Consider the following 26736-nt stretch of genomic DNA (forward strand, 5'->3'; position numbering starts at 1 on the left):
TCGGACTGTCGCGTCATGGATTATCATCATTACGCCGACGCTGCACCGATAATACGATTACGACGCTTTTGCGCTCGTTAATCGTATCATCGAGCCTTTACACACTACGATGTCGCATGCGATGCTGGAAGTGCGTCATTTTCAATTTGACCCCACCGACATCGCACCTGCGATGTCGTAGTGTGCAAAGCCCGCCTAAGGTGTTTGGGCAACTTTCTAGACCCAAGTAACAATGGTGCCTCGTAGCGAATCTTGAGTCCCCACTCACCATGACCACTCTCAGCGGGACATTGAGAACATGAAAAGTGTACGATTATTTTGGCCTCCACCCTTTTTCACTACTTATAAATCCATCGTCACATCTGGCAATCCTAATCACTCTCCACTTCATCTCCATTGTGTTACACAATAGACGATAAAGACCTTAGTAGGTTATCGTATCACAACTGTCCAAGTGCATCACAATGTTGTTATATGTTTGGTTTTCACCCGAAAATGTCATTGCCTTTTATTGTGGTTTCTATGCCGGAATCGTTACCATATTGTCTTGTATTAATAATATTGTTTTTTCTGCTTCCAGTATTTCCAGACATGGTGAAAACACTGAACACGACCCTCCATGTGATCATCATCCTCTTCCTCTTTGCAGCCATTTCTTTTGCTCTGATCAGTGCTGGATTCTGTATATATAATGTACTTAAAGTCCCTTATCGCTCCATTAAGGGTCCGGCGGGTATATGTCTCTGGAATTTCATTGCAGGTAAATTCACAAGTACACATTACATATCTCAGGTGTAAGGATGCACCTACCAGATAGCTAGGTCAGGTCCTGCAGCTGATATGGGGGTTCAGGGCTGGATGGTCCCATATCTGTTGGGTTTGAGTATTGAGATCTTGTGTAGGACTCCCCCATATAGAGGAGCGGCATTGTTAGCAAAGAAAGGGATGTGGAATTGGTAGAATATATCACAGTGGGGTAAAGAAAAAAAAGATTTTTGTATGTTGGCTGCTAAAGTCCCACACAATAATGGGGAACTCATAAAGTATATCCATCATTTTAGGTTTTCATATATTGCCCCCTTATAGGGGCGGCTGAGACTCCCAATTATCACTGACAAAAACAATTCTGAAGGGCGCTTGTCAGGAGGATGAGATCGTATCACAGCTGCGGAGAAGAGGGAGGGAGCACTTTCTCCCCATCTCCTCAACTGCTTGTCTCTGGGTACATTGCACTGCAGATGACATGTGAGTGCAGTGTGATGTTTCACACGCTCCCATAGACTTGTATGGGGGTGCGTGAACTGAAAATGGCTACCAAATGCAGCATGCTGTGATTCTTTTCTCCTGCCGGCATGAGCTATCAATTGCAGATCGACACTGCTTCATAGTTTTGCACTGCAGCGAGTGCAGTCCGATGTTGCAGTCCAAGTCAGACTGGACAACTGTAAAACTGTCCAGGAAGGTACAGCAGGGACCAGATGACAGGTACAGGTAAGTGGATATGGGAACAGGTAACGTACAGTGGTCAAATGGGACCTGACAACTAGCTAATAAGACGGACATAACTACTAACTGATCACGTTGCTCTGGCATCTCTCCTAGTGGGAGAATGCCTTAAGTACTTAGTACCGCTCAGTCTACGGCTGAGAGGCACTTCCGGGAATTAGTGCCCTGGCCCTTTAAGAGAGAGGATTGTAGCACCCAGTGATATGGGGTACTCGGTTCCGGGTAGTGTCTCTCTTGGGGATGTCATGATGGTGGCCGTTACCCGGTTCCGTGCCCTGGGCCCTTTTTGTAATGGGGATATTTACAGGGTATATTTGTGATGCCACTTGCAGTCTTGCGGCTAAGTGTAGGGAGCCGCCGCTGCTGTAATGTCTCTACTGGGGCTGATGGTGTGAGCAGCTAGTATGGTAGTCCTTCTGCAAGTAGGGTATTGTCCCAATGGGTGTAAGGTGCGGTGAGCGTCGGAAGAAGGAGTCCAGACAGGTATACAGTGCAACTGGTTTACTCATTTTTAGGCTGTTAACTGGTTGCCCGAGGCCTGCTGCTTTCACCTCCAGGTCCCCTTCATCCCAGTGCCAGTCTGGTTCTCTGGTACCTTCTTCCCATGGTAAGTGGGTCCCCGTGGTAAAGAACACTGGGGGTCCCTGGTCTGTAGTTTGTCCACTTCTGTTCACCTGACGGTATGTGTGAACTCTGTAGGGATGGAGTCTCTGGTCCAGTCCCCGGCTCTCTCTTTGCTACTGAGTCTTCGGATTCTTTAGGGTTAGCAAGACCCTGGTACCTCTCCTGGGTACCAGGTCATCGTTAATGCGAGTCAGGACGTTGCTCAGTCACCTCTTTACACTTCCACTGTCAACTTTGTTCAACCATTACACACGTTCCGACTACTGTCTTCCTGTGTTCTGACTCTCCACAGTCTGCCCCTCCCACCTGGTCAACTAGTGGACTGGAGTGGCTCCACCTCTAGGCGGCCATCCATTGGTCCCACCCTAGCTAAGCACCATTATATGGGGGAATGTTGAGGAAAACTGAGATTACCTGGGTTCTTGGTGGTATCGGCACTGGGGTTCTGGGTCCCTAAGGGGGTAGGTCCTGCATCCTGGTGGGAATGCAGAACCAGGTAGCACCCTGATGGGTTCAGGTCGCTACACAAGCGTGTGCAAGCGTTTCTGGGAGACTTCTGCTGTGTGCACAGGCCCTGGGAGCACAAGGCAGGAGACATGATGTCAGCTCTACAACGATTCTCTTTCATAAGAGAACAAACATACGCTTGTGTGAGCACAGCCTTAGAAGGGAAAATCAACTGTGAATGAGACTGAGCAAGACTCCATGAACATCTCCTTTAAGAACATTATTGATAGATATGTGTCATTTCGGGTAAACTTAGAGCGCAGTTTTCGTCAGTCTGCCTCCTGTTGGGAACTTACCTTCGCTGTCTGTAATTATTAATGCTTGTTTCCAGGCTGATGCTTCCATGCACCTTCTCAGCGTCGTCTATCCCTATGTGGACCCTGTGAGCATAATATCACTGTATTACATGTACCAAAACAAAGCCAAAGTATAAATATACACTAAAGCTGAGAACAATACATGCTCTTTGGTTTTCAAATCGCCAAATAACATCAATAAATAGTGTGATAATAACCAGCATACATGTGATATTGTGCTCACAGGTACCGGATAGGGTCTAAAAAGGGATAGACGACGCTGAGCGGGGGTGCCAATACACAGTAGGACATCATACCATCCGCTGTCAGGTAGGGCATAAATATAGGGTTAACGCAGGGTCATTGTAGTCCTTTAAGGGTTGCACTATATCAGTGGGCCCTTTTGTGTGTTTTTGCTCATAGACGTTTACCCACCTACATTACCTTCTATTCCTAATTGCTTGGATATTAGACCCTACTGGTACCATTTCTTTTTGAGTTACTGTTTGCAAGAAAAAGAGCAGGAACAGGTCCTCATTAAAAAAAAAAAAGTTTATAATAGCCAAAAAGTAGTCACCAAAAAAATTCTTAAGTTTCTTAAATGTATTCATATCAGAAGTCCCTTTAAACTAGGGTTGATCTGCAGTAAATAAATGATTACCTATGCACTGGAGAGGTGTTATTATTTACATTGGTGTGGACCACGTGGACCAATTGCCATAATGGGGTCCTTGTGTGGTCTTCCCTGGCCACAAGAGTCTATCACACTGTTAGTTTTATCTAATTTAAAGGAGTATTCCATGTTTATTTTTTTTTAGTACATACAGTCTTGCCCGGAAGTGTTTGCACCCTTGAAATTAATCCAAAAAATTAAATATTTCTCCCAGAAAATTATTGCAATTACACATATTTTGTCATATTCAAATTGGACATTATTTCACATAAAACTCCAAAAATGCAAAGACAAAATTGTTGGCACCTTTCCAAAATTATGAGTAAACAACTGTCTCACAAGCATGTGATGCTCGTTCAATCTCACCTGTGGCAAGTAACACGTGTAGGCAATATGAAAATCACACCTGAAACCAGATAAATGTTGACTCAGTCTTTGCATTGTGTGCCACACTAAGCATGGAGAACAGAAAGAAGAGAACTGTCTGAAGACTTGAGAATCAAAATTGTTGAAAAACATCAACAGTCTCATGGTTACAAGTCCATTTTCAGAGATCTTGGTGTTCCTTTGTAAATCTCCTCACTATTGTTGCCCACCGTGGACAACTCATGGCATGGACGGCAGAGAAAAATTGATGAAAAGTTGCAATGCAGGATAGTCCGGATGGTAGATAAGCAGCCCCAATCAAGTTCCAAAGAAAGAAATTCAAGCTGTCAGTGTCAATGCAAACTATCCATCCACATTTGAATGTAATGAAATGCTACTGCAGAAGACCCAGGAGGACCCCACTGCTGACACATAAAAAAGCTAGACTGCAGTTTGCTAAAATGTACGAGAGAAATTAAAATATTTCTGGAAAGTGTCTTGTGGACACATGAGACCAAGATAGAGCTTTTTGGTAAAGCATATCATTCTGCTGTTTAAAGGGAACCTGTCAGCAGAAATTTCGTAATAAACCTAAAAGATTCCTCCTCTGCAGCTCCTGTGCTGCATTCTAGAAAGGTTCCTGTTGCTATTCTGCCCCATTTGAGAACTAAATAAATAGTTTATAAAGTCTTACTTTTTGTATGCAAATATTTTTTTCTGTACACGGGGGCGGGCTTTCTGGCATCCGTTATTCTCCCTCCTGCTGCTTTATGCCGTCCTCCATTGCTCATTTCCATACTGAGGACGCCGCCCCGTGATCCCGAGGTCTCGCGCATGCGCCGTGCCACTCTCGCGGTACCGTGCACTGTGCACAGTGTGACCGCTGGTGACGTGATTGCGCAGGCGTGAGATTATGGGCGGCGCTGTGATTGTCATCAGCAAGTACCCGCCCATAATCTCGTGCCCGCGCTTTCCCCTCTGCCTCCACCGTTCTGCGCAAGCGCTGCCAGATGAACCCACGTCACCTCTTACCCATCTTTCCCTGGAGCAGGAAATAGATGGGAGGAGCGGAGCACACCACCGATCAACAGGGTTCATCTGGCCAGCACTTGCGCAGAATGGTGGCGGCGGAGGGGAAAGCGCGGGCACGAGATTATGGGCGGGTACTTGCTGATGACAATCACAGTGCCGTCCATAATCTCAGGCCTGCGCAATCACGTCACCAGCGGTCACACTGTGCACAGTGCACGGTATTGCGAGAGTGGCACGGCGCATGCGCGAGACCTCGGGAGCACAGGGCGGCGTCCTCAGTATGGAAATGAGCAATGGGGGACAGAGTAAAGCGGCAGGAGGGAGAATAACGGACGCCAGAAAGCCCGCCCCCGTGTACAGAAAATATTTGCACACAAAAAGTAAGACTTTATAAACTATTTATTTAGTTCTCAAAGGGGGCAGAATAGCAACAGGAATCTTGCTAGAATGCAGCCCAGGAGCTGCAGAAGGGGAATCTTTTAGGTTTATTACGAAATTTCTGCTGACAGGTTCCCTTTAACGAATACAGAAGGAGACCTACAAAGAAAAGATCACAGTACCTACAGTCACATATGGTGGAGGCTCAAAGATGTTTTGTGGTTGTTTTGCTGCCTCTGGTACTGGGGGCCTTTACTGTGTACAAGGCATCAAGAAATCTGAAGATTACCAAAGGATTTTGGGTCACAATGTACAGTCCCTGACAGAAGTTCTGTCGCTTATCCATGTTATGTAAATAAAAGCTTATAACCTGACTTTAAAGTCATCCACTGGTTTCATAAATTACTATTTTGAAACTTGAAACCCTCCCAAATATGGTTTAGGTTATGAAAATTAAGTTGCTGCAAAGCTGAAATATTGATTATTTAATGAACACAGAAAGGTCAGATTTTGGCAAGACAAAAGTTTTGTCGCCTTGTCATATAATGCACCCAATCCTAGTTTACATCCTCACCTGCGCTCACTAAATGATCGGTTAATTAGTGGGTGTGTATAAAAAGAAACCCAGCATCCCAGACCTTCACTTGAACTACAACTTGACCTCTGACAACATGCTGAAAATCCACCCTGTGACCAAAGCCTTGATTATCAAGAGGCTGAAGACCAGATCCACTGCAGAAGTGGCTGGCACCTTTAATGTGTCTCAGCATCAAGTACAAAGAATTAAAAAAAGATTTGAAGAGATTGGAGATGTTTTTGACAAGCCCAGGTCCAGCAGACCCCGCAAGACAACTGCTCAGGAGGAAGGTTTGTTGGTTAGAAAATGCAAAGCCAGCCCCTCTTCCACTGCAGCAGAGCTCCAAAAGGCCTGGTCACCTCAAGTCCCTGTGTAAACTAGAACAGTTTGTAGGATTTTGTCTCAAAATAGCCTCCATGGTTGAATCAGTGCCCAGAAGCCAGCACTAAACAAAAGGCAATTAAGAAACCGTGTGGCATTTGCCAAGTCCCACAGTCTGCTAAACAGATGGATGCTGGAAAAATGGCAGAAGGTGTATTTCTCTGATGAATATTCAGTTGAATTACACCAAAGCTGCTGCAAATACTGCAGGAGACCTACTGGAGCCCGTATGGATCCAGAAAACAGTTAAGTTTGGTGGTGGAAAGATCATGGTCTGGGGTTACTTTCAGTATGGGGGTGTGCGAAACATTTCCAAGGTGGAAGGCAATATCAATAGCCTAAAATATAAAGAAGTATTAGCTACCTCTTACATTCCCAATCATAAAAGGGGTCAAATTCTGCAGCAGGATGGTGCTCCATCTCATACATCCATCTCTACAACAAAGCTCCTCCTGGCAAAGAAGATCAAGGTGCTCAAGGACTGGCCAGCCCAATCACCAGACATGAATATCATTGAGCATGTTTGGGGTAGGATGAAAGAGGAAGCTTGGAAAACAAAACCAAAGAATCTAGATGAACTCTGGGAGGCATGTAAGACTGCATTCTTTGCTATTCCTGATGACTTCATCAATAAATTGTATGAATCATTGTTGAACCGCATGGATGCAGTCCTTCAAGCTCATGGACGTCACACAAAATATTAAATATGGCTCTAATAGCACCACAACTTCATTCACCAATGTTATGCAGCATATCTTTGTATTAGAAGTTAATTATTTGTTTGAATTTCACATTACTTTCTGTGGTCAACAAAGCTTTTGTCTTGCCAAAATCTAACCTTTCTGTGTTACATAGTTACTTAGGTTGAAAAAAAAGACCTAGGTCCATCTAGTTCAACCTTCCTCCACCAGTTCTACATTTGGTCACTAAGTCATTTATAACCAACAATGTTGTGTGTACTGAGGAAATCATCCAGCCCTTTTTTAAAAGCTGTTATAGTATCTGCCATTACTACCTCTTGTGGTCGGGCATTCCACAGTCTGACTGCTCTAACTGTAAAGAACCCTTTCCTATTTAGCTGTCGGAATCGCTTTTCTGCCACTCGCAGTGAGTGCCCCCTGGTCCTTAGTACTGTCTTTGGAAGAAATAAGTCATGTGCCAGTCCTTTATATTGACCACACATGTATTTATACATATAAATAAGATCTCCTCTGAGACGTCTTTTTTCTAAGCTAAACATATCTAACTTTTTCAACCTGTCATCATATGTGAGGCCTCCATTCCTTGTAGTAGTCTAGTTGCCCGCCTTTGAACTGACTCTAACTTCTGAATGTCCTTTTTAAAATGTGGAGCCCGAAACTGGATCCCATATTCCAGATGTGGCCTTACAAGTGATTTATAGAGGGGTAACAATACGTTGGGATCACAGGATCTAATCTCTCTTTTTATACACCCTAGAATCTTGTTTGCTTTTGCAGCTGCTGCTTGACATTGAGTGCTGCTGCTCAGCTTATTTGTAATGAGAATACCCAAGTCCTTCTCCTGTTCTGTAGTCCCGAGTTTACTTCCATTTAATGTATACGTAGTTATAGGATTACTCCGTCCTAGGTGCATTACTTTACATTTATCAACATTAAATCTCATTTGCCAAGTATCTGCCCATTCTGACATCTTATCCAGATCTTTTTGTAATATTGTACTATCAAGGTCAGTTTTTAATATCCTACATAGTTTGGTGTCATCAGCAAAGACTGACACTTTACTATCAATCCCATCCACAAGGTCATTAATAAAGAGGTTAAAAAGAATCGGTCCTAGCACAGATCCCTGCTGTCCCCACTGCTGACTATAGCCCATTTAGAGAATGTACCATTTATGACTACTCTTTGTTTCCTATCTTTTAGCCAATTTCTTGCCCAATTGCATATAGTTTCCCCTAGTCCTTGCTTCTGGAGCTTTAGTATAATGCTATTATATGGTACAGTATCAAATACCTTTGCAAAGTTCAAATAAATCACATGAGCGGCATTAACAATATCCAGGTTTGCACTTACCCCCTCATAGAACCCCAACAGGTTGGTTAGACACGTCTTATCTTTCATGAATCCATGCTGTCTGTCAGTTATATTATTTTCTGCAATATATTTTTGCATATCATCCCTTAAAATGCCCTCAAAAACTTTGCATACTACTGATGTCAGGCTTACTGGACAGTAGTTGCCTGGATCTACCCGCTTACCTTTCTTAAATATCGGTACCACATCAGCAATCCTCCAATCCTGAGGCACCAACCCTGTTACAAGCGAGTCTAAAAAGATGAGATACAGCGGTCTGTCGATTACGGAGCTCAATTCCCTCAATATTCGTGGATGGATGCCATCTGGCCCTGGGGATTTGTCAATGTTTAATTAATGTTCATTAAATAATCAATATTTCAGCTTTGCAGCAACTTTATTTTCATAACCTAAACCAAATTTGGGAGGGTTTCAGGTTTCAAACGAGTAATTTATGAAACCAATGGATTAATTTAAAGTCAGGTTATAAGCTTTTATTTACATAACATGGATAAGCGACAGAACTTCTGTCAGGGAGTGTACTGCCCAGTATCTGAAAGCTGAGTTTGCATCCTAGGTCATGTTCCAGCAGGACAATAACTCCAAACAGCCGCCAGAAATGGATGGAAACAAAGTGCTGGAGAGATCTGAAGTGACAGCAATGAGTCCGGATCTAAATCCAGTGAACACCTGGGGAGAGATCTTAAAATTGCTGATGGGAGAAGATGCCTTCAAATATAAGAGACCTGGAGCAGTTTGTAAAAGAAGAGTCCAAAATTCCAATTGAGAGGTGTAAGAAGTTTGTTGATGATTATAGAATTCATTGCAGTTATTATAAAGGGTATGCAACCAAATATTAACTTGAGGGTGCCAACAACTTCGTCCTTCTCATTTTTGACGTTTTGTGTGAAATTATGTCCAATTTGACTTTTTTTCTCTGTTTTTTTTGTGTTGTTCCAACTCGTGTAATTGCAATAATTTTCTAGGAGAAAAATTTCATTTTCTGGAGCAATTTCATGGGTGTCAACACTCTTGACCATAACTGTATGATATCTCTGTGTACAAATAAAAAAAAGGAAATGGACACCAACCTTATAGAACCCATGTTTCTTCAGCGATGCCTTTACGTATGGCCTTAGCATTGATACCATGGCTTGATCATGTAAACACTACATCCAATCACTGGGGTCAATATTAATGTACCGTGTACAGCTGAGCACAGTGATTGGATGTCCCATGCTGTTTCCTAGACATCATCACAGCTGCCATGTCAAAAAAGACCAGTAGCAGTGGCGGAGATGTATCACTGGAGTGGACTGGGGTAAGTAAGGTTGGCTTTCTTATTTTTACAAACTACCAGTATTTGCACAAAAAAATTCTAAACTTGGAAAAGTCTTAAGATACTGTAAGTTAACATAAATATTTCAGTTGGACATAGACATAATATAGTTGTGTTTAGCTTGAGCAGAGAAGGGTGGGCACCGAGGGCTGAGGTCCAGGTGAGGCACCATCAAACCTAATTACTGTGGCCAGAGTATTTTTATACAGGTGTAGGAGCGGCAAACTTAGTTCTAGGTTAATGAAAGCACACCTCCATCTTTGAGGTCAGGTAACGGCAGTGATATTTATGGCATATCCTGTGTCCATGGCAGAAAAGTCCTAAAACCCCCCTTTAAAAGTTCTATTAAGTTGTTTTTACCTTTAACGGGAATCTATCAGCACAATACTGACCCCAAAATCTGTTGTTGTTGTTGTTATTATTATTATTACTATTATCGATCAGAGAATGTTATCCATACCTTTACCAATGCAATCTTGGTATTCCCATCTCCAAGATCCTATCCCAATATGTAGTAAGTGTAGTATTAATAATAATAATGATAATAATAATAATAATACTAATATCAAATACCTAGAATTAGAAATGTAGTATAGTTCTTCTGAAAAGCTATGTCACTTACTTCATGTGCAGGGCATTATAGTAACCTAGGTATCCAAGATTACAACCACGCATATAGGGAGTTAGTTAATTGCTGCTAGTGGTTGTAACCATGCATACCTAATCTAGTGCATCACCTGCACATGAGGTAAGAGACATAACTTAACAGGAAAACTAGACTAGATTTCTAATTGGAGATATTTGCTAATATTCTTATTATTACACCTATGACATATTGGGATAGGATCTTGGAGAAGGGAATACCCCTTTAAATGCTCTGGGAGAGTCCAAGCACTATTCCCATCCAGCCTCACCTTCCTATGCCTCTATTCCACATCCAGCCTCACCTTCCTCTGCCTCCATTCCCCACCGAGCCTCACCTTCCTCTGTCTCTATTCCCCATCAAGCCTCACCTTTCTCTGCCTTTATTGCCCGTCCAGCCTCACCTTCCTCTGCCTCTATTCCCCGTCCAGCTCACCCTCCTCTGCCTCTATTCCCCGTCCAGCCTCACCCTCCTCGGCCTCTTTTCCTCATCCAGGCTCCACCTTGTCTGCCTCTATTCCTCATCTAGACTCCCTTTCTGAGCCTCTGTTCCACGTCCAGGCTCCCCTGCCTCTGCCTCCATTCCCCACTCAACCTCCCCTTCCTCACCCTTTATTCCCCACCCAGCCTACCCTTTCTCTGCCTCCATTCCCCATCCAACCACACTTTCCTCTGCCTGTATTCCCCGGCCAGCCTCCCCTTCCACTGCCTCTATTTCCGGTCCAGCCTCAACTTCCTCTACTTCTATTCTCGATACAGCCTCCCTTTCCTCTGCTTCCACTGCAGCCAATAATCTAAGTGATACATCGTTGGATTCAGGATCTCTTTGCCTACATCATACTGCTCTCAGATGAGGTAGCAAAAAACGGCTGACATACTCCCTTTAATGTGTGCACATAACCTAAAGGTGGCCATGATGGTTTTATAATTGGTCTTCCAGGAAAATATTAAAGATTATAATCTAAATTTTTAGTACTACTGTTGCTCCAGTATTAGTTGTGATATCATTATGTGGATTTCTCTTGTGTATCGCAGGTCTGTTCGTTGTGTTTGCCGTTACCAGTTTTATTGCCGCTGTCCATCTTCACCAACTAACAGAGAGGATCGCAAATTTCCGAGAAAATGTCTTCAGAATTGTCATCCTAGAAGAACATTACGAAGACTCTTTCTGGTTGTGTGTGGCAAGTGGAGCGACTCACGCCTTTAACATTCTGCTTATGGCAGTGAGTACGATCCGCCTTCCTAAATTTAAGACGAAGACTGAGGAGGCAAATGTAACTGCGGAGGACATCATGTACTAGGCCTAAGGGTTTGGGTTTTTTTACAGGAGGATATAGGAGCAGCAGATATTCCATATTTTGGTGTAGTAGTTTAATGGAAGATATAATAAAAACTTGCTTGTATCAAGTGAACCTTCCGTGTGGATCAGGTGGTTCTCCATGACCTGGATGTGCTGTGGACCTCCTGCTTTGGACATGTGTGGATGGGGCTTGATCCTTCACAGCTAATGGATCTCACATATGATTGGGTAGAAGATGTATCTAACGTAACTCAGAAGAAAGAAGCTGGATGTAGGACCTCGCTCTACATGGCGTTTCTTTCACTATCACCACATCCCGACTCTCAATCTGATTTCAGCATCTTTCTTATTTCCATTCCTCCTCTATTACTTCTGACAAGTCCCTGATATATAAATCTTTGTACTTTCTTGAGGATAATTGACTGTCTTCCACAAGAACACATAAGTTATCTTATTTAGCCATCTGATTTATTCCTTCATTTGTTCTGTCCATCAAGGTGAGATTGATACGCAACGTATGTTTAGACCTTGATAAACCTATAATTTGGACTACAATTGTATTGGTTTCCAAAAAAAGACACTATAATCAGAGAGAGAGAGAGAGCGAGAGAAAGGGACCAAGTATAATAATGTACCTGTACACCCCGGGGTCGAGGGGTTTTCACCCGACACGTCGCCGGCCCGGGGTGCAGATCCTCTGTGCCGTCATGGGCTGGCCTGTCCGGTTTCGTGACCCCGAGACGTACAGGAGGGAAAGAAAGGCGGTGTAAGGGAGGAAGGATGGAGGATGGGGATGGTAGTGATGGTGAGGAAAGTCTTTTATGATTTTGACACCACCTGTGGTCCACGGCCAGGGAGAGGCCGCCGCTGTGGGTGCTGCTCTCCGGGGCTGATGGTAATGGTCGCAGCCAGGATGGTATCACTCCCCACAGGTGGAGCGGGATTACCCCGGGGAGGATGGACAGGGGTGGTGGTAGTCCCCGTTGACGTCGCAGCACTGGGCGCTGGTAAAGGAGAGGCAGAGGCAGGGGCTGTGGTTCCAGGTCTTTTACTCACAGGTAGTTCATGCCCTACCCCAGAATACCGATCTCTGCCACGATGGGCTCCAGTCGATCCCAGATAGTCGGCGGTCACCGCCGATGCCCGTGAAAGTCTTTCTAGCAAAGTGTCCCTTGGTTGCTATACGGAACCCAGACTGAGCCTTCAGCTCCAAGCTACGGGCCCAAGTAGAGAGAGGAACGCTCAACTCTCGTTGTCTGTGTCAGATGTTATCTCAAGCCGTGCCCGGAAAAGACTGCTCTAGTGAAATGGTTTCGTCTACTTCTTACCTCAAGTGGTACCCGCCCCCAGTGGTTGTCCTAGTGACTGGGGAAGTCCCATGCTTCGTGATGGCTAACCACCCTGTCTGCCCTAGTCCACCCCCCTATGGGAAGCACCATATTGCTTTGTGTGTGTGGTTTTGTGAAGGCACTGACAGTTAACCCTCTCCTAACCCGGGATGGATGTTACTCCTTAAAAGTGGTGTAATACCCTGTGGTGCCTAAAGCCCAGGGGTGCCACAAAAATATCTTTTATTTAATTCATAGTAAGCAAGTTAAAAGTATTTAAATCAAGGGGTAGTGAATCAGAAAGGCAAAAAAGCCTCTATTGCAAAGATTCCCAAGTACTGGCACATAATGGTGTTACTAAATAGATTAGTGTGGCCCAATAATGGAAAGTTCCCAACAAGGAATATATATTCTAATGAAGATTTACAGAAAAAAAATCTATAGAAAAATGCCAGTGAAGCATAATTGAAAATACTGCAGTATTACACAAATATCGCAACATATCATGAGCATGAAAAGAGGATAAATTGTTGCAACTTATTTACAAAAAAATGCAAGTGCAAAGGAATAAATAGCTGCCAGAACTAATATTAGTACCTATATGGTGTATATGGAGATTACGTTGTGGCTCTAATAAAATCTAATGTAAAGCTGAGTATGTATATGTGTGTACCCTCTAAAGCAGGGGTCGGGAACCTATGGCTCGCGAGCCAGATATGGCTCTTTTGATGGCCGTATCTGGCTCGCAGACAGGGCTCCTACCTGTCTATGGGAAGGATCAGGGCCGGCGCCAGCACCCGGCTACTCAGGGGGGCCCGGTGGCCGCGCTGTCACCGCCCCCCGCCGAGGATCGAGCTTTCAATTGCATCGGCATCGCAGGTGCCGATACAATTGAGAGCAATGATGAGGCAGAGGGAGTGAGCGGCGGCTGCCTCTCTTATCATTCTCCCCGCTGTGACTGTTGGCGTTCTTCTGACAGCTCTGCAGCGAGCGCGGTGACGTCATCACTGCGCGCCTGCTGAGAGGTCAGAGCGAGCGACAGCAATGGACGATGCGCCGAGGAGACCGGATCAGCGGGGGAACGAGAAGTGAGCCGCCCCTCTACTGACACTGGGCTCCCCTGACTCACAGGCCGGCCACTACACAGCGGCACTAGTACACATAGGGGCCCGGCAGCCGCTCTGCGTCTATGTGTAGTGCCGCTGTGTAGTGGCCGAACTGTGAGTCCGGGGGCCCAGTGTCAGTAGAGGGGCCCCTGACCTGGAGAGGCCACCAGCCGTGTCTGACCTGGAGAGGCCACCAGCCGTGTCTGAGCTGCAGGAGTGCTCCTGACCTGCACAGCAGACGGAATCTCCATCCTGCAGGACCTGCGATGATGTCACGCCCATGTGACTGTGTGCGAGGAGACACAGGAGGCCGGGCAGAAAGCAAGATACTGAATCCTGAAGGAGATTTGGACACATGATGACTGGTAATAAGAAAAGAGGGGACATGAGGGTGAGGGGGGCTGCAGGGTGAGGGGCATATGAGGGCTGCAGACTGTGACAGAAGCATGTGAAGGGGTGCAGAGTGTTTGAGAGGGGTAAGTTGGGGTACAGGCAGGGTGAGATATGTGAGCAGGGTGTGTGAGATATGGGGGTGTAGTGTGTGTGATATGGGGGGTGCAGGCTGTATGGGAAGCAGGGTATGTGACATATGGGGGTGTAGTGTGTGAGATCTGGGGGGTGCAGGCTGTATGGGAAGCAGTGTGTGTGTGTGTGATATGGGGGGTGCAGGCTGTATGGGAAGCAGGGTGTGAGAGATATGGGGGTGTAGGCTGTATGGGAAGCAGGGTGTGTGAGATATGGGGGTGTAGTGTGTGTGATATGGGGGTGCAGGCTGTATGGGGAGCAGGGTATGCGACATATGGGGGTGTAGTGTGTGGGATATGGGGGGTGCAGGCTGTATGGGGAGCAGTGTGTGTGTGTGTGTGTGATATGGGGGGTGCAGGCTGTATGGGGAGCAGTGTGTGTGTGTGATATAGGGGGGTGCAGGCTGTATGGGAAGCAGGGTATGTGACATATGGGGGTGTAGTGTGTGAGATCTGGGGGGTGCAGGCTGTATGGGAAGCAGTGTGTGTGTGTGGGATATGGGGGGTGCAGGCTGTATGGGGAGCAGTGTGTGTGTGTGGGATATGGGGGGTGCAGGCTGTATGGGGAGCAGTGTGTGTGTGTGATATGGGGGGTGCAGGCTGTATGGGGAGCAGTGTGTGTGTGTGATATGGGGGGTGCAGGCTGTATGGGAAGCAGGGTATGTGACATATGGGGGTGTAGTGTGTGAGATCTGGGGGGTGCAGGCTGTTTGGGAAGCAGTGTGTGTGTGTGTGATATGGGGGGTGCAGGCTGTATGGGAAGCAGGGTGTGAGAGATATGGGGGTGTAGGCTGTATGGGAAGCAGGGTGTGTGAGATATGGGGGTGTAGTGTGTGTGATATGGGGGTGCAGGCTGTATGGGGAGCAGGGTATGCGACATATGGGGGTGTAGTGTGTGGGATATGGGGGGTGCAGGCTGTATGGGGAGCAGTGTGTGTGTGTGTGATATGGGGGGTGCAGGCTGTATGGGGAGCAGTGTGTGTGTGTGATATAGGGGGGTGCAGGCTGTATGGGAAGCAGGGTATGTGACATATGGGGGTGTAGTGTGTGAGATCTGGGGGGTGCAGGCTGTATGGGAAGCAGTGTGTGTGTGTGGGATATGGGGGGTGCAGGCTGTATGGGGAGCAGTGTGTGTGTGGGGGATATGGGGGGTGCAGGCTGTATGGGGAGCAGTGTGTGTGTGTGATATGGGGGGTGCAGGCTGTATGGGGAGCAGTGTGTGTGTGTGATATGGGGGGGTGCAGGCTGTATGGGAAGCAGGGTATGTGACATATGGGGGTGTAGTGTGTGAGATCTGGGGGGTGCAGGCTGTATGGGAAGCAGTGTGTGTGTGTGGGATATGGGGGGTGCAGGCTGTATGGGGAGCAGTGTGTGTGTGTGGGATATGGGGGGTGCAGGCTGTATGGGGAGCAGTGTGTGTGTGTGATATGGGGGGTGCAGGCTGTATGGGGAGCAGTGTGTGTGTGTGATATGGGGGGGTGCAGGCTGTATGGGAAGCAGGGTATGTGACATATGGGGGTGTAGTGTGTGAGATCTGGGGGGTGCAGGCTGTATGGGAAGCAGTGTGTGTGTGTGTGGGATATGGGGGGTGCAGGCTGTATGGGAAGCAGTGTGTGTGTGTGGGATATGGGGGGTGCAGGCTGTATGGGGAGCAGTGTGTGTGTGTGATATGGGGGAAGCAGTGTGTGTGTGTGTGATATGGGGGGGTGCAGGCTGTATGGGGAGCAGTGTGTGTGTGTGATATGGGGGGTGCAGGCTGTATGGGGAGCAGTGTGTGTGTGGGATATGGGGGGTGCAGGCTGTATGGGGAGCAGTGTGTGTGTGTGATATGGGGGAAGCAGTGTGTGTGTGTGTGATATGGGGGGGTGCAGGCTGTATGGGGAGCAGTGTGTGTGTGTGATATGGGGGGTGCAGGCTGTATGGGGAGCAGTGTGTGTGTGGGATATGGGGGGTGCAGGCTGTATGGGAAGCAGTGTGTGTGTGTGTGATATGGGGGGGTGCAGGCTGTATGGGGAGCAGTGTGTGTGTGGGATATGGGGGGTGCAGGCTGTATGGGGAGCAGTGTGTGTGTGTGATATGGGGGGTGCAGGCTGTATGGGAAGCAGAGTATGTGACATATGGGGGTGTAGTGTGTGAGATCTGGGGGGTGCAGGCTGTATGGGGAGCAGTGTGTGTGTGTGTGTGGGATATGGGGGGTGCAGGCTGTATGTGGAGCAGTGTGTGTGTGTGATATGGGGGGTGCAGGCTGTATGGGAAGCAGGGTATGTGACATATGGGGGTGTAGTGTGTGAGATCTGGGGGGTGCAGGCTGTATGGGAAGCAGTGTGTGTGTGTGTGTGTGTGTGTGGGATATGGGGGGTGCAGGCTGTATGGGAAGCAGGGTATGTGACATATGGGGGTGTAGTGTGTGAGATCTGGGGGGTGCAGGCTGTATGGGAAGCAGTGTGTGTGTGTGTGTGGGATATGGGGGGTGCAGGCTGTATGGGAAGCAGTGTGTGTGTGTGGGATATGGGGGGTGCAGGCTGTATGGGGAGCAGTGTGTGTGTGTGATATGGGGGGTGCAGGCTGTATGGGAAGCAGTGTGTGTGTGTGGGATATGGGGGGTGCAGGCTGTATGGGGAGCAGTGTGTGTGTGTGATATGGGGGGTGCAGGCTGTATGGGAAGCAGGGTGTCTGGGCCACTGACAGATACAATTGCTCCAGCGGTCACTTAGTACACAAAGGAGTGTTCCTCTCTGCTGCACTAAGCCACCGCTGGACCTAAACAATAATTCGCTGTAAAATAATAAAATAGATAATTGACATAACTGACAATGCGTTGTGTGACATGTCCAATATTCCAGCTTCTTTCTTCTGCGAATGCCTCAAAGCTGGCATTCTCTCAACATCAGGTGGGAAGAATGCCAGCTTCCAGTCATGCGCAGGAAAAAGAAGAAGCCAGACTGCTGGACTGATGTCATGCATCGCAAGTTCACAATGTAAGTTATTTATTTGATTTTTTTACTGCTAATTACCATTGTTTCAGTCCAGTTGTGGCTTTATACAGCAGGGAGGAGCATTCCTTGCTGTACTAAGTGAACATTGGAGCGATTGATCTGTCAATGGCCCTTTAAACATATTGTACGGCTCTCGCGGAATTATATTTCAAAATATGTGGCGTTTACGGCTCTCTTAGCCAAAAAGGTTCCTGACCCCTGCTCTAAAGGAAATTTTGCACAGCCGCCTCATTTGACTCAGGGACAGTTATAGACTTTGTTTTAAAGGTACATTTAAACCCTGCACTTTACAATTATTCATCCAGTAAACACTAACATACTGTTTGGATGTGTGAGATAATATATTGGCTGTTTTGACAGTTACCCTGGATATTTATTTGATGGCCTATAGCAACCAATCACAGCTCTGCCTCTATTTTGCTACAGAGGAGGAAAAAGCTGTGGAGAGAAAGCGCAAAATAGGGTCTTACCCCAATATGTACAGGGTGGAGGGGGGGGGGGGTGAAACTACTCACCAATTGTCGTTGTTAAAGTCACAACAACTATAATCGCATGTAGAATTGATCAAAGGCTGCAGCCACCCAAAACCGGCAGATAACAGGGAAAAGTAGAGAGGGGTGTTCAATACTGCGCCAAAAGATCACTTGGACAGATGTTCAGATTAATGTATCTTTATTATCATCCAGGTCTACGCGTTTCAGGAGCTTCTGCCCCCTTCCTCAATTTCTCTATTTGATGTTTGTCTTTCCTGACGGTCCTGAGGAAGGGGGCAGAAGCTCCTGAAATGCGTAGACCTGGATGATAATAAAGATACATTAATCTGAACATCTGTCTAAGTGATCTTTTGGCACAGTATTGAACACCCCTCTCTACTTTTCCCTGTTATCTATTTTGCTACAGGTCATTAATAGGAACTCTGATTGGTTACTATAGACAACAAAGGACATTCTTAGTATAAGAGCTTATGTGGCAGCTAATATGATTTTGGTAGTGAGAGGAGGGTGGGCAAGAGGGAGAGTGGGAGACATTGAGAGTGGGAGAGAGTGAGAGAGAGGGAGAAAGAGAGACTTAGTTACTATCCCAGGCAATGGCAGGTACTAGGGTACTACAGATAGTAGAAAATAAAATATAAAAAATATTCTTAAAGTCAAAGTGATAGGAAATACTCAGTAGATGTTACACTGCACAGAGGAGACCCCTATGTTTTACTTGCTTTTAACTTGCTTTCTATGAATTAATTAAAATATATAATTATACATTTCGCATGGTCCCTTTCTGTCTCTCTAGGATTATATGTTCCAACCTTGATAATGCCTTCCATAACTGCAGTATATAAGCAAAATGTTATTGAATGTTCTCAGTGAGAGGAACAAAATTATAATTTTGTGATACCTTTTAATGGCTAACTAAAATAAAATAAAATAAAGTGATGTTACAAAGCAAGCTTTCGAGACATCTCAGGTCCCTTCATCAGGCATTGTATGACAAAATATCTGAAGAAACACAAATATATGTGTGGCGCCCCTGACCTGGTCAGGCACCACAGAGTATTGCACCCATGCGGGAGCAATGCTTCCAGGTAATCTCCAAAGGCCAGGATGAGGTGCACACACAAACATATAGTGACCAGGCCTCCCACATTACCAGAGGGGACCCTTGGGTAGCCAGAAGGGGTTAACTTTCAATTCCCAGCTGGGGGTGTGTTCAGGGGCTGGTTGCTAGGAAGCAGGGCAGAGAGAGAGAGGAAGAGGGGAGTCTGGAGGAAGAAGTTGAAGTGTGTGGAAGGGAGCAGAGGAGGTCTCGTGTCAGACAGGTCCTGAGGAGTGCAGTAGCTGAAAGCGGGGGAGAAAGGGTACCGTGGGTCGGCCTGAAAATCATCCAGAGAGAAGGGTGGCTGAGTACGGAGATCCCGGTATCCGAGCACACAAGGGGAACTAGATCCCCAGTACAGGCAGCAAATCATCCAGAGCTGCTTAACCTACAGGTGGGGGGGTACTTCATGCCCTCACCACGACTACACAGAGCTTGAGCCAAGCAGCAATCACCAGGCCCATAAGGGGACAGGGCCAGAAGCCATCCCACCAAGGCCACGCTGCCGGCAGACGAGCCAGAGAGAGGGGAGCAGGGTGGTAACAGCTTCCCTGGAGGGGTCCTACCACGCTTCAAGCAAAGGATCCTCCTAAAACAGAAAGAGTGCAAGGAAGGCGAGTGGACAGCTACCCTCAGAACGGCCTCCTGGAATTCCTGGTTCCACCTGGTTATCACAGTGTCGCCCGGGCATCTCACCGTGACCTCCAAACAGTGAGTAAACACGTTGAAAGATTTCTTGGACTGTGTTTGAGTCATTCTGCGACCTGTGGTCCCACACACATACACCGGGGCCTGGGGCTTGCCTCACTCTCAGGGGGCTAATATACTGACTGCACCCACCATCAGCCCCAGGCATCCCTTAATCTGCAGTGGCGGTCCCCGCTGACCGCAATACTGAGAGTGGCGTCACGACAATCCTAAAAGAAGGTTCCCTACCTGTGACCAGACTGTTCCATCCACGTGGAGTCCCTGAAGGTACTGCACCGACACATACTAGCGGGGCTTCACAACTTCTGGCGTCACGAACAGGATATGGACTAGACCTGTTCAGACAGGTGACCGTGTGCCTCAGAGGTCCGACCGCAAAAATTGAACCGCCGCCATATTGTCATCTTCAAAAGCGCGCGCTGCAGCCCGCGCGAGGGAGAAGAGCACCGCCCACGAAGAGGTGTGGCCGCCCCAGAATCCCCACAATTCAGAGAGCGTACTGACCCAGGAAGTGGAAAGGGAGCGCGCAGATTTTTGAAGAAAAATGGACGCTGCAGGAGGTAATGCCCCTGGTCAGGGCGACGCAGCCCAAGCGATGCCAGCCCCCGTCGCGCTGGACGCAGCAGCGCCCGGTGCCGGTGCCGCGGTCGCAGCTGCGCCGGCCGAAATCTCCCCCATAATGCCAGTTTCCTTGCTGTATGTCCCAGGAGCGCAATGGCTGCCCCAATACGCCGGTAAAATAGACACGCTGACCGGGTTTAAGAAGAAGATCAACACCCTGCTAGACATGCACGCGATGACTGGTAAGCAGAGGGCCGCTGTGGTGCTGGGACAATTGACTGAAGCAGCAGAATTGGAAGCTGAGTCCTGGACCAATGATGACCGGAGCTCTGTTGAGACCATCTTTGCCAAACTAGCAGCTGCTTTTGAACACCGCACAGAGGGAGAGCTGAGGACGGACTTCTATAACTGCCGTCAGAAGCCCCAAGATAGTATAAGAGACTATGCCCTCAGGCTGCAGGCTGCACTACGGGCTCTCAAGCTGGTGGACCCTGTCAGTGATCAGGAAGGAAACCGGATGATGAAGGAACAATTCTTGCGGGGCCTGCGCTCTCCTGAGGATGGGAAGCAGATGAAGCTGTGGTCCCTGGAACACCCTGACGTGGACTTTGACATTCTGAAAGACAGGGCAGTGAAAGCACTCCAACCTCCTGTGGACACAGACCCCGTCGCACCAGCATGGCCTGCCAGTTCCACGGCTGCAGGAGCGGAATCCTCCTCGCAGACCCTAATAACTGCAAAAGGACTCAACGCGCCAGCAGAGACCATAAGTACGCTATCCTCCCAGGTGCAACAGCTCACTAAGGACGTCGCACAAATCCTGAAAGCAATGCAGTTGCCCTCAGAGACCAAAGTCCCTCATCGGATCCTGCTAGCTGACAACCCAGAGGACGTCCCTTGGATGCGGAGGAGAAGAGGTCCCCCAACCCGAGGCAGGAGCAGTGATCGCTATGACTCATCTGGACAACCCATCTGTCGTCGTTGCCAGGAGGCAGGACACTATGCAAGGGCCTGTCCTTTAAACGAGCCAAACCTGGGGCCGGGGGCCAGTCCTCAGGATTAAGAAGATCAGGCCCAAGTCGCTGCTGTGATCAGTACGTGGGTGGACGTCCTGTCCTGTCCATCGTCCTGGACGGGATCCCTACCCCGGCGTTATTGGACACCGGCTCTCAGGTCACCACGATCCCGTATGTCCTTTATCGGAGGTTTTGGTCGGACGACGATCTCCGACCACCGGACCACTCCCTCACCATCTATGCTGCCAACGGACAACCTATAGACCAGATCGGGGTCAAAGAGGTAACCATAAAGGTGGGAAGGCAGGAAATGAAGGGACAAGGACTGATTGTTGTGGACACTGATATTAGAGAAAGGAACCCGCAAATGATTTTAGGCACTAATGTCATAGAAAATTGCCTAGGGGAAGTGTTGTTGTTGCTTCACCAGATTGTTGAAGGTGCTGAGGGCAGGTCGCAAAGAGCCTTGCAAAAGGAGATCCGAATCATTCTGAGGAAGCAACAGGTAAAACAGGCTGGCGGTGAGATTGGTAGTGTACGGGTGATGGATGCTAACCCCATTGTGATACCCCCACGGAGTGAAATGATGATGTGGTGTAGAGCAGCGGTAGGTCTCCGAGGACAGGATTACCAGGCTGTACTAGAGCCCACTCATTCAGACCACTGGCCCACGATTCTGACAGCCAGGGGGGTAGTTGACGTACACAAGGGACGAGTGCCTGTACGAGTGTTGAACTGTGGGGAGGAAGAAGCCAGACTACCAAGGTACGCTACCATAGCCAAACTGTTTACATGCTCAGATGACGCCATAACACCTGTAGGTCCCCTGACACAAGCTGACTCAAAAGAGGGCGAGACCTCCCAAAAGCAGTTAGAGGATTGGTGCCAGAAACTACACGTGGGGACTGACTCTACACCCGACTACCAGAAACATGGGGTTTACAGGGTCGTGCAGGAATATGAGCAGGTCTTTAGTAAGAACCCACTAGACTTTGGTAGGATCAAAGGGGTGCAACATCACATACCCACAGGCAGTCATCCTCCCATTAAGGAAAGACATAGGCCTATTCCACCAGCCCATTACCAGCGCACAAAGGACATGCTGAAGGACATGAAGGAGGCAGGCGTCATAAGGGACAGTTGTAGCCCCTGGGCGGCTCCCCTGGTCCTGGTAAGAAAGAAGGATGGCACGATGAGGATGTGTGTGGATTACAGACGGATAAATCAGATAACACACAAGGATGCCTACCCTTTGCCAAGGATAGAGGAATCCCTCGCTGCCTTGAAAGCCTCTAACTACTTTTCTACCCTAGATCTTACTAGTGGCTACTGGCAAGTATCTGTAGCAGAAGAAGATCGGGAGAAGACGGCCTTCACCACCCCAATGGGCCTCTGTGAGTTCAACAGCATGCCATTTGGACTCTGCAATGCCCCCGGGACCTTCCAGAGGCTTATGGAATGCTGCCTAGGGCACCTCAACTTTGAAACCGTCCTGCTATACCTGGATGATGTCATCGTGTACTCCAAGACCTACGAGGACCACCTGAAACACCTGGCTGAAGTCTTTGAAGCACTATCCCGATATGGAATGAAGCTGAAACCATCCAAGTGCCATTTAATGAAGCCAAAGGTCCAGTACCTGGGTCACGTGGTCAGTGCAGAAGGAGTAGCACCGGACCCAGAGAAGGTCACAGTCATCCAGGAATGGCCCACACCTACTACCGTCCGGGAGGTACGTCAGTTCCTTGGCTTGGTAGGCTACTACAGAAGGTTCATCAAGGGCTACACGAAAATGGCAGCGCCTTTGCAAGAGCTCCTGGTAGGCCACCCAAAGAAGAGAGGAAAGATCTCCGTCCCGCCATTTCATTGGGGAGAAGCAGAAGAACACTCCTTCAGACAAATGAAAGGGGCCTTGACGGGTGAAGAGATCCTAGCCTACCCTGACTACGGTCTGCCATTCGTACTGTACACAGATGCCAGTAATGTGGGACTGGGAGCAGTGCTTTCACAGGTGCAGGGAGGCAAAGAGCGTGTGATTGCTTACGCCAGCAGGAAGCTCAGGCCTACTGAAAGAAACCCGGAGAATTATAGCTCATTCAAGCTAGAGTTCCTGGCCATGGTATGGGCTATCACAGAGCGGTTCAAGCACTACCTGGCAGCCACCAAATTCACTGTCTTCACGGACAACAACCCCCTGACCCACTTGGATACTGCTAAATTGGGTGCCATGGAGCAGCGTTGGGTAGCCCGACTGGCGAATTATGACTTTACCGTCAAGTATCGAGCTGGCCGCAAGAACGGCAACGCAGATGCTCTGTCCAGGATGCCTCACCTAGCAGACGAGGGTGAAGATGTAGATGATCTTGAAGAGATTGAGCTGCCAGCGTTCCATCGCCATGGAGCAAAACAGTGTCGGCAGTCGCGTGCCAACCGCCAAGAGGTGACCCTGAACCCACTACCTCACTACAACTGGAAGGAGACCCAGGAAAATGATCCAGCGGTAGGCTTGGTAAAGAAACTGATCAGCCAGCCTGGCGCCAGCCTTGACAAAGGAGCCCCACCTGAGGCACAGTACCTATGGAAGGAGAGGGGTCGATTATTCATCTATCAAGACAAACTTTACAGGAGCATCATTGACCCGAGGACGCATGAGAAGGTGTGGCAAGTGATTGTACCACAGAAGGATACGAGGATGGTGCTAGAAGCCTATCACAATGGTGCAGGCCACTTTGGTTGGAAGAAACTGGAGGCCCTACTTAAAGTAAGATTCTACTGGGTGGGCATGAGATCTGCCCTAGAGAAGTGGTGTCGAAACTGCGGGCCCTGCAATCTTAGAAGAAAAGACCAGCACAGCCAGAGAGCACCACTCCAGCCAATCCAAACTAAACGGCCCTTGGAGATCGTGGCCCTGGACCATGTAAAGTTGGCACCCAGCAGACAAGGCTACAACTACGCTCTCACTATGGTTGACCACTACTCCAGATTCCTGGTGGTAGTACCAGTCAAGGACTTGACAGGTCAAACTGCAGCCAAAGCTTTCCAGACACATTTCTGTCGACCACATGGCTATCCAGATCAAGTGCTCACTGACCAAGGACCAGCCTTTGAAGCTGAAGTGTTTAAGGAGTTTTGTAACCTGTACGGCTGCCAGAAGATCCGTACTACGCCTTACCATCCTCAGACCAATGGCATGTGTGAGAAGATGAACCACATCATTCTCGACCTTCTGAAGACTCTCCCACTAGAAGAACGAAGTCAGTGGCCAGAAAAACTGCCCGATCTAGTGGACATGTATAACAACATCCCTGTGAGTTCCACGAACTGCACACCGGCATACCTGATGAGGGCCAGACCAGGGAGATTGCCAGTAGATCTGGAAATGGGAGTTGAGACCCCTGAAGACCATCAACAAGGTGCTGATTGGGATTCCAACCGCCAAGCCCAATACAAGAAAGTACAAGAGTGTGTGGAGCGAAGCCTGACTCAGCAGCGTGAGAAACAAGAAAAGGCCTACAATCGAAAAGCACCTGCTGTTCCTTTGATGCCAGGAGATATAGTTCTCAAAAGAAAGAGAAGACATCATAAACTTGACAATCACTGGGAAGAAGAACCCTATACTGTGTTACCATCGACGCTTAGCAATGAAAAGACATGCCGTATCAGCAAGGATGGAGGAAAAACAACAGCTGTCGTTTCTAGAGATCGCTTAAAGAAATGTCCTGAACAACTAAGAACCCCTGAAGAAAGTCCCAACCCTTTGCCAGTTCAAGAACCAAAAGAAAAGATGATCCATACTGTACTTGGAGATTTTCCAGCAAGTTGGCCTCAATACAATGGAGCAGTAGTTATTCCGGTTATTACATTCCCTCAATCTGGAGAAGTAAGAGACCCAGAAGAACCTGTTCAGAACCTGGAAGAGCCAAATGTAGCTGAAGCAGAAGACCATGCACTGGTATCAATACCTAGTACACCCATTATTCACATTGAGACACGTACATCGGGTGGGAGGGCACAACCTCAGACAGATGACAGTATAGGACTGCGTAGGTCAACCCGCAGCAACTTTGGTCAGCTCCCATTACGCTATAGAGAAAGTACAGTTTAGTTCAAAGTGACCGTATGAAATGTAATGTTTAACCTGTTTACAGTTAGGTAACGTTTAAGCGAAATGTGCCCACAAGGACTATTGTGAGATCTCCTTAAAATGTTAGACCACTGGTTATGAACTGGATTTAACCACAAACTTTTGCATTGTAAAAAGTTGCCTCCTTGGTACCAACCACAGAGTCTGCCTGTTGAGGGGCATGGCTCTGCACCAACAAGGGGGCACGCCTGTTTATGGGGCCTGCCCTCCAACACTCGGAAGCGGGTACGCCTGTTTATGGGGCCTGCCCTCCAACACTCGGAAGCGGGTACGCCTGTTTATGGGGCCTACCTTACACCACTCTCCTCAGGAGAGGAAGATTGGAGGAAAGGTCTGGGGAATGTGATGGCCCAGCCCTGGTCACCAAAAGGACCGGCGACCTACCTCCTGGAGGTTTTTGGGTGGGGTTCGGACATGTGGGTGGTTGGTGGTGGAATGGTACCTGGTATGTTTAAATGTAAATAATTGCCCCTGTGTGGGAAAAGTTTGTATTTACCTTTTCTCTTGTCTTTGCAGCCCGAGGACGTGCTGATGATAACTAAGGGGGAATGTGGCGCCCCTGACCTGGTCAGGCACCACAGAGTATTGCACCCATGCGGGAGCAATGCTTCCAGGTAATCTCCAAAGGCCAGGATGAGGTGCACACACAAACATATAGTGACCAGGCCTCCCACATTACCAGAGGGGACCCTTGGGTAGCCAGAAGGGGTTAACTTTCAATTCCCAGCTGGGGGTGTGTTCAGGGGCTGGTTGCTAGGAAGCAGGGCAGAGAGAGAGAGGAAGAGGGGAGTCTGGAGGAAGAAGTTGAAGTGTGTGGAAGGGAGCAGAGGAGGTCTCGTGTCAGACAGGTCCTGAGGAGTGCAGTAGCTGAAAGCGGGGGAGAAAGGGTACCGTGGGTCGGCCTGAAAATCATCCAGAGAGAAGGGTGGCTGAGTACGGAGATCCCGGTATCCGAGCACACAAGGGGAACTAGATCCCCAGTACAGGCAGCAAATCATCCAGAGCTGCTTAACCTACAGGTGGGGGGGTACTTCATGCCCTCACCACGACTACACAGAGCTTGAGCCAAGCAGCAATCACCAGGCCCA

General features: G+C 48.0%; 1 protein-coding gene across 1 annotated transcript in view; it reads left to right on the plus strand.

Annotated features, from left to right (window-relative positions):
* The window catches only part of CLRN2 (clarin 2), a 32743-nt gene extending 20320 nt beyond the window's left edge, over positions 1-12423 (plus strand). Inside the window, exons 2-3 of the mRNA XM_075333587.1 lie at positions 581-760; positions 11411-12423. Coding sequence (XP_075189702.1) covers positions 581-760; positions 11411-11676 — 446 coding nt within the window. The 3' untranslated portion in view covers positions 11677-12423. The remainder of the gene's footprint in view (positions 1-580; positions 761-11410) is intronic.
* Positions 12424-26736: the final 14313 nt, after the last annotated feature.

Source organism: Anomaloglossus baeobatrachus, chromosome 1 (genome assembly GCF_048569485.1).
Source record: "Anomaloglossus baeobatrachus isolate aAnoBae1 chromosome 1, aAnoBae1.hap1, whole genome shotgun sequence".
Classification (NCBI taxonomy): domain Eukaryota; kingdom Metazoa; phylum Chordata; class Amphibia; order Anura; family Aromobatidae; genus Anomaloglossus; species Anomaloglossus baeobatrachus.